At 40.5% G+C, this 9097-nt stretch overlaps 1 protein-coding gene across 1 annotated transcript in view; it reads right to left on the bottom strand.

The window, feature by feature from the left end:
• Positions 1-4495: 4495 nt before the first annotated feature.
• RELCH (RAB11 binding and LisH domain, coiled-coil and HEAT repeat containing) overlaps positions 4496-9097 on the bottom strand; it is a 73421-nt gene continuing 68819 nt past the window's right edge. The window contains exons 28-29 of the mRNA XM_032181284.1: positions 7571-7641; positions 4496-6291 (exon numbers count right to left, since the gene is read on the bottom strand). Coding sequence (XP_032037175.1) covers positions 6171-6291; positions 7571-7641 — 192 coding nt within the window. The 3' untranslated portion in view covers positions 4496-6170. The remainder of the gene's footprint in view (positions 6292-7570; positions 7642-9097) is intronic.

Genomic DNA, 9097 nt, shown 5'->3' with positions numbered 1-9097 from the left:
TTTTTTTTTTTTCTCCTTTCCACTATCTGAAAACAGCCTCTTTTGGAAAGCTCAGACGTTTTCCTCCGAGTTAAATTTTATGTTTCTGAGCCAAAAACCACAGAAGCCACCACTGGGTGCTTTATAGTCTTAATTATGTATTGCAGGAGATTGTTAGAAACTGAAATGCAAATGCTTGGAAATATAAACTAGAGAACATATAGGAGAAAGTGTTATCAATGCTCTTTCGTTTATTGCATTTATAATTCCGTGCAGCACAAGTAAAAACCAAAGATTTACACCAAAACTGTTTTTTTTCAGCTTTTCTTTTATAGAAAAGATACATTTTGTATTATCAAGTACTGTTTTTTGTTTTTGTTTTCAGCTAGCTTTGCAAAACACATACTTCGAATAAAGATGAAATACCTGAAATCTGAAAGTTTCGAACTTCTTATGGCAGCTGGGTGCCTGCTGTTTCCATTCACTACTGTGACGTGCAAGACTCTACTGGGCTATCCTTTGCAGTGCTCTTTTTAAAGAAGAGGGATGGAAAACCACGTGCAGCCTTACAGGTGCGACGGATTCAAAATACCCTATTTGATACCAGGACCCCTTCCTTTGTGAAGTCTGCCACAGAAACAAACCAGCAGAGCAGACGATAAATTAGCAGTGGCATGGTTTGTTAGTACAGATCTCTTCTTACCTCCTTCCTAGCAAGAGAGAAGTAGAAATTGCATGCCAAAAATATGTCAAAGAAGTACAGCAGTCAGTGCCGTATTGTAAGTCTTACAACTGTCTGAAAATGAAGCAATTTCAGCAGTGGTGTGCAAACGCCTCTTTTCCCAGAGCTTGGATAAACAGTGACTAATTCCCAGACAACCAGCCAACTTGACTCCTGTCATTCAGACATTTTCAACCTGAAAAGCAAAGATAAAGACTGTTTTGGTAGATACAGCAGTCGAATGCAAACAACATCTCTACACACGTGAACAGGCTCACGTTCACATCCCCAGACAGGCTTTCACTGGGTCTCCATTGAAAAATTCCATGATTTACCCCCCAAAAAAATCTATACACAGAAAACACCGTCAACTTGAAACTGTCTTCTTCCTCTGAAGTACACATTTCCACAGCAGACTATTGCCTAATCTGCCTAAGATTTTCAAACGCACACAGTATTTTTCATGACAGAGCAACTATCAGGAAGCTTGTAAGGCACATATGGTGTGGGTTACACCAAACACACTTCTGACAATCCCACAGAAACGTACCAGAGCGGAATGCCTGTCAGAAACCTGAAGTCTGCTGCATTCAGAAGGAGCAAGCGCACAACTAGCCGCTGCTAACACACCGAATGTTTGAAGTATGTGCAAGCACTCATTGAACTGATAGCTTATCACCGACGTTATCACCTGTGGTGATAACCATGCCTGCATACTTCTGGAAGGAAATACAAACGTTGTGGTGAATTTTTAACTTTGAACAGTTGTTCGCGCTGGTGCTGACCTCCAAGGCTGAAGTCCTATGTTCATCCTTAGGACAAGAGCAGCAGTGGCAGTACTGGGAGCTTTCCCTCTGCTGCCCAGAGCACTGACTTACTGTGCAGCCTGGAGATGTGTCTTTGAGGCTGGCAAAACACCCAAGAGCCCACCCCACTGTGAGGACTGGCACCATAACACTTCTTTGAAACACCATGCAGCACCCATCACCAGCCTGACAGAGCCATCCTGCCACGTTATCTAGCCCCGTGTGCTGAACTATCACTAACGTCTTTGAAAACTCACCACAATGCTCAGGTGACTCACCCGTGGATCAACAGAGCGCATTCATCTCTCAGCAAAGGACTGAGTTGAAATGAAACCTTGCTGCCTAGTAAAAACTACAGCTGCTGCTTCCCTGTCCCTGCACAACACGCTGAAAGGGAAGGTGCAACAGGCCTGGCAGAATGACACATGGCATCCTACAGGCTTTGCTACAGCTGCTGTAACCACCGCAGGACTCCATCGTGAGGTGTCCACCTCAGCTGGAAGGAGGTTTCTCAGCTTTTGGGAAATGCACAAGATCACAATCAACATAATTTTTGGAATGGGCATACTCAAATCCACAGCAAACAGCCCTATTTGTATGCACAAAGGACTTAAACAGTAGAATTCAAAAAGGGCATCTGCCTCTAGGACGGAGATGTTGGAGGATGTCCTGCTGGGGATGCTGGTGTCCCAAAGCGTGCCTCTCGCAGGTTAGGGTGCAGGCCAGCCCCAAGGGTGGAAGGTGAGGGAGACGGTGAGGAGTGCACACAATGCACGTGCTGGGAAATGAAACAGGCTGGATCACGAGTCACATTTTCAAGTCACTGATTTCTACCATGTAACTGCTCGAGCTTTCTACAAACTGGAATCTTCAGCTGGAGGAAACTTTCCACTAGATTGAAAGTACGACACAAGTTCAAGCTCAGTACGCAGTCCAGGCGCCTCCAGTGAACCGGGCTGCTTGCCACTGACCTGCACGTCTTTCACAAACTCTGTAGGCAGAACCACCTTTCGTACAGCTTCCTTGTAAATACTGGAGAGCATCAAACGTACAGGCAGAGCGCTTTAGAAACAGTTTCCCTGGAAAATGATTACTCATTAGTGGTTACTTGTTGAGATTTGCTAACCCCTGATATATTGCCATATGCTATTGAAATCCAAGACCTGGCTGGCCAATGTACGGGAAAACAACACTCCTCCATGCCTCTGTCGGCCAATTTCATTGCCTAAAACAAACTAGCTACTCCTATCTTTTTCACGACCTGAATGTTAGCTAGAAATACCAGCCAAACACACTCAGCAAGCCAACAAACCAGTTTCCTTGACATGCTGTTGCCTGACACGATCCTGCGATCCTGCAGTTCATCAGTTATCCTGTGATTCTGTCTAGGATGAACACCGTGCCAGTCAGCCCATTGTATCAGCATAACAGTGGCCTTCTAATCCATGAAGCTTTCTCATCTTTATTTCAGTATCAACATCAGCAAGTTTTATACAGAAAAGTACTTAAAACACCTTCAATGAAAGATAGCCATTTTTAGAAACTGCACTAAAACTCGTAGAACAGGCAAATCCTAACACCATCACAACATGGAGTACAGAAATAGTCCACATTCCTGCTTTTTCTGCACCATTATTAAATCTTATCTGCACGTAGCAACAAATTCCGATACAATAATTCTTTCCCCTTCTTCACCAGAGATATTTCACCTGTAAGCCTTTGAGGTCTTTAAAAGACGTTTAGATGTAGAGCTTAGGGATATGGTTTAGTGGAGGACTGGTTAGTGTTAGGTTGTCAGAGGTTGGACTCAGTGATCTTGGAGGTCTCTTCCAACCTAGATGATTCTGTGATTTTCTCAAAGACCTCCCTTAATTCTCATTGATTAGAATATAAAAAAATATTAACTTACTTTACTTAAAATTTAGAAAACAATCTCTTTCAGAACAGAGTACATGCAAATAACGACTTGTATCTAATCCACACAAAACATATCTAGATCATGAACACTCACCCAGGCAGCCATGTATCTTCCACCCATCGACCATCTTTGTCTAAGAGCACAGGAGTTGATCCTTTAAACAGGATCTTAAATCTTTTAACATTTTTTCTGTAAACATTTTGTCTTTTACAGAATCCTTATTTTGGCAAAATTATAAGCGACTGAAGATAAGTCTTTGAGGATGAATTCCTTTCCATGCTGGCTATCCCTCTGTCTCGCTTTAGTGAAGCGCTTTCGCTCAAAAGGTTCACTCAACTTGTTTTATATAATAACAGGAAGAAAACAAGTTGATTTTAAAGAAAAAAAAATATATTTAATTTAAGAGCTCTAAATCTTTTCTATCTCACTGCTGAATGCAACAGTGCCACTGCTTGGAGGAAAACAAAAACACCACCACCCCCCTCCACCCCCCAAAGGAAAAAAACAACATACACTGAGACATGAAATTTAGGAGGTTAAACTCCTGGAGACTACCTGCAAGATGGTTGTTGCCTACACAGCACTTTTTTTCAGCTCAGTGGTCATGACAACGGAGCTGGTTTTTCTGGGGTTTCTCAGTCAAATTCCTCCTTGGATCAGCTAGTATGGAGTAAAACGCTGACTACCGAAAGCTAAACTTTGCAAGTTTACAGATGCTACATTTACACTCATAAACTAAGGAGGCTCTCATGCCACAATCACCCATGGTTAAATTGCTGTCACAGCTTTTTGGCTTGTGCTGATCAGCAGGTTTCCAAACTCTGGCTGAAGTTCAGTGGGGGCTACGAACCACTCTCACAGGCAGGCTGCATGCAGCTGCCCTGCTGTAAGGAGTTTGGCTGTAAAATTATTTTGGTCTCAGGACTACAGTGCTACCTCTGGCACTGCAACTATTTGTACAGAGAATGAAAAAAAAAAAAAAGGCTAAAGGATTTCTGTGTATTTAACATAATATAAGGGCTGTTTTGATGTGATCAGCATCTTGGAGAAGAGAGGAAATAGCAAGACACGGCAGGTATACAAAACTTTTTATTGACAACAGAACAATAGAGAGGAACATCACCACTTCCCATTCCTCAGGAATGTCTCCATTTCACAGTCAGTCTGCTAAAAGTATACTTTCATGGTAACAAGCAACAAGAAGGCATGGAGCTGTCTGTAACCTCAAGAAAAATGGTTCAGTGAAGGGTAAAGGGACTGGCAGTGTGCAAGTGTGCAGCAGGCCCTGTCACAACACAAACACGGCAGGCAACCGTATACGCAGAGCCAACAGGCACAGACACGAAGCAGTCAGAAGCCTCAAATTCCCTCTATTATTTCCACTTGAGGGCACTATGTGAAGTGCTGCCATCCATATCCTGCCCCAGGAGATTGCAATTTCTCCCTTCGCTCCTTTGCTTCCCTATCCTTCAAGATGTTTATGCTTCCAACTGAATGGTGTCGTCTCAGAGAACGCCTGATCTTTTAGAGTTTACCACATCTTACCAGTTTATGCATGCACTTGAGTTTGCTTTCAGAAGCTTACATTGACATAAAGGAAAATAAAAAAAAAAGTGCTGCATAAGAATAAACGGATTTAGTTGTTAATGCTTCCTTGCTAAGAAAAACGCTTCATTACAAGATACTCCTTGTAATGGTTTTTTTTCATAAAGTATGTATGCAGTCTACCTAACACCTGAAGGAAACTGCATGTCAAAACTCCTTACTATAATTTCGACTATTCTGAAATGAAATTTGAACTGAGATTCAAGCTAAACGACAAAATCTGTGAGTACACAGAACTGCACAATGAATGCAAGACGAAAGCAGTCTTTCTCCTGCATAAGGTTACTCTGCCTGCAGAACTGTGTTGGGACCCTGTAGTAGTTTACACATTTGTTAATCTTCATTTATCATGTTTTGCCTTTACTTCAGCAAATGTGCCTCTGGATGTGCAACTAGTTGTTAAAGTGCTTTAAAATAAAACAAAAACTCCAACAAAACAAAACATCCCTCAAAAACCGCAACAGATGTGAGAATTTTATCTGAAGGATTTTGTACAGCATTTACAATGTCAGCATAAAGCATCTGAAACATGAGCATTCCCTGCAGACTGATGCAGTGCAAGCAGTCTTAGACATTAGATGCTGCAATTCCTCTGGATTCAAGATGCACAATACTTACAAAAACAACCCTAGAAGCACAGACAAATGCTGGTGGCTCCTCCTCTTCTTTTTAGAAACATAATAAAAAAATCTGCATTACTCTTTCATAATTTAAATACATAAGTAATCTCCACTTTTATTACTTCATGACAATGACTTCAAATTTACATTATTTTAAGTACCGTCATAATAGCTCCATGTATAATACAGATATTTGCTGATATCCTGTCAGAAAATAATAATAAAAAACAAAAAAACAAAACCCTTCCACTATATAAAAAAAAAAAATATGCCGGAAAGACAAGAACACAGAACAGGGACTTGGTACAGACTATGATTTCAGTTTTATATCAACCACAGTTAACCCAAAATTAACAGGTACACAGCGATATTCAAAAGCAGTGCAAATATCTTTGGAGGTTAGAATAAAATTATACTACAAGAACGTAAGACAGAAGAAATAAAAAGGCAAGTACTTCAAGTACAGGAACCAGTCTCTGTGAGGTCCATCTTAGTGTTAGCTGGGAGCTCCTGTTCCCATCTTACTTCTTCCTCTGGAACACATTAGCCAACATTGCACCCGATGTAGTCAGCTGGCCCATTTTGTTCAAAAACTTGGTCTTTGTATCCTCACTCACAAGGCTCGCAGCAATCGACATTGAGCTAGGAAAGACAAAAATTCAATTACAGAAGACTACAAACAAAAAGAACACTGTGCTGTTCTTTAATAAACATCCAAATTGTCTTTGCCTGTTAGTGGTTTAAAGATGACAGAAGATCAATCCATCATGAAGAATTGAAGAACCATCGCCATCAAGCCCAGATACATATAATACCATTCACGTAACACCATAAAGTGAATTATCATGGCCTCAAGAACAGTCCTAGTGAAAAGCAGTAAAACATTTTTGTGCACACTATTTTTTGCTACCTTTGGAAGTCATCACACTAGCACTAATTAGATATTTGACGATTGCTACAGTGACAAACATCTCTGTGGAAAGGTCAGCTTTACCTTCTCACCAGAAATGTCGATCTTTATCCTTCAAATATTATGTTTAATACAAGGACCACAGTACTGGATTAGACCAAGGATCTATCTAGCCCATGTATCCTGCCTCTGACAGTGACCAAAAGCAGACATGCAGGGAAGAGTAAAAGCAAAGCAAGTATAAATGGTGGCCCCTCTCCTTAAAACTCTTATTTTCCAACTGCTTCTGCCTGAGCAGAGTCCAGAATTTGCATTGTCTGTCAACTTAGTAACTCCCGATAGATTTTTATTTTACATATTTGCTCAGCCTTCCTTTGATACCCTGTACATTCCTTGCCCACCCTCGGGCACAGCTCTGTAGGTTTCACCTGGCAGAAAAGCCTTCTGATGGCTGCGAATGTGACCCCTGCCACCTTTCCACGAGTGCTCCTACTTCATACGTACAGAGCCCAAGTTTCCACAAGCGAGACTAGAAAGAGCAATATACTGAACCTACACGATGCTACAGCTGTTCTCATGTGCTCTAGTCACAATAAAGCAAAACCAGCAGTCTGGAGTAGGCTTTTAGCACTATGAGAACTTCAGCCTGCAGGCCATCCTCATGAAAGAGGGATGTGAGACGCCCGCCACATGCATTGCTTTCAGCACTTAAACTAAGCACCTCCTGCCTTCTGAGATTCAGGACAGAAGCTCAATTACTGTCTTCTAAGGATCAAAAACTAAGAACAACGTCATGTGGAAAACAGGAGCTTCATTACTATGATACTAATAACAGTCTGTCACTCTGTGTTTTACACCAGAGAGACAGAAACAACCAAAACTGAACTAAAGTTCCTAAGATGTGCTTCAGTGCAGGATTTCTGGTCACAATCTTGGACACCATTCTGGAAGATCCTCCACAGAACATTATGCTGGAGGCACAGGAAAAGAAAAGAGAAGTGAAAGCCTTACCCCTGTGGTTCTTGGACGGTCTTGTTTTCCACTTTCTGTTCACATTCTTTTATCATGGAGCTTAAAATGACCTAAAATGAATAAGGAAGAGATAGATATGATACTTTTTCTGTTACATCAACACTTCATACTAAATCTGCTCCCCAACTAATTTTGACACTAGCAGAACCGTTTAAAATGAATCTCCTGTGTTTTTCAAGTGCATTTAAGTAGCAACCATCTGATAATGCCTTGGGGTAGAAACAACAAAACCATTCAAAATACTTTAAGGAAGAAAAGATTTTTGAACCAGTTACAAGAGTTCAAGAGTTCCTTCTGCTTCCCTCCTATTTTTTTTTTTTAAAGAGAGCCAAACCAAACTCACTTCTGTAATGCATCTTCTTATCTCCCTTTTTTTCAAACCTTACTTTTATTAACAGTTAACTTTTAAAAACACTCATCTTCCCTATATTTTCCTTTAGTTTTCAAGTATGTTTTAAAATTCTTGTAATTACCAGCATGATGCATGAACGAAAAAGCAAGGAACAAAAAACAAAAAGCATAGTAGTGTGCAGAGATAACTTAATGGAAAGGAAATGTGAAAGTAAACTTAATACATCATTTCTCTGATGTCTTCCAGGGTTACTATAGATCAAGTTGTTTTTTGTTTTTTTTCCTCCCCCTTTTACTTTAGCAATTCCAGCACTAAAGTTTTCTGCAGAATACTTAGGACTAAACTTCCTCACTTGAAAGACTGGCAATAGAACTGACTGGGTCTTAGAGATCTCTGTCGTGGTGCCTACAAGCATCACGTCAGGGCAAGGAGCAAGGCAAGGCAATTCCAGTTCTGCAGTAAAAGCCATAGTGAGTTTTCTAGCACACTGGAGTTGGAGCAAATATTTTAAAGCTTATGTTTCCGTTGGGATAAGAAAATAAAACATTTGGCATCACGCCTGAAGACAATCGCTCTCAATAATCTGTTATTTATTTATTTAAGCCTATTTAAGCTTTCATTTCCTTCTCTGGCTACAGGACTCAAACTGAACTACACAAGCACATAAGCTCTTTTTTTTTTTTTTTTTTTTCTTTTTAGAACTGAAAATGTCCTTACACTTTTCGAGTTCCACTAATGACTACACAAAAATGAAGTATTAATATTTGTAACAGTTATCTCGTTACTCAACATGAAAGAAGAAAGAAAATGAAACTAAACCCAACTTTTGCCTACTGCAGCTTTCAGGTGTTCCTGGACTTCCCAATATACACCGCACCTCCCAGCTCACTCTGAACACAGAGTGTTCAGTTGCCTTTGATTGATGCTCAGACCACTACTGTCCCAATCTGAATGCCCTCTGAAGTCAGATTATTTCCTCATAAGGTTTCAAAGTCCTTCACCCCCCCGTTCCACAGATAATTAATATAGAATAATATCATACAGAGCAAACATGAATTAGACTATAGGTTATTAGGCTAAAAATGTAACCAGAAGGGAATTTGCTACCAAGTTTAAGAATTTAGGACTCCTAGAAAATATAGTCTAACTGAATT

Source organism: Aythya fuligula, chromosome 2 (genome assembly GCF_009819795.1).
Source record: "Aythya fuligula isolate bAytFul2 chromosome 2, bAytFul2.pri, whole genome shotgun sequence".
In the NCBI taxonomy this organism is placed as follows: Eukaryota; Metazoa; Chordata; class Aves; order Anseriformes; family Anatidae; genus Aythya; species Aythya fuligula.
Note: the sequence above shows the minus strand (reverse complement) of the source record. Positions and strands in the feature narration are given on the sequence as shown.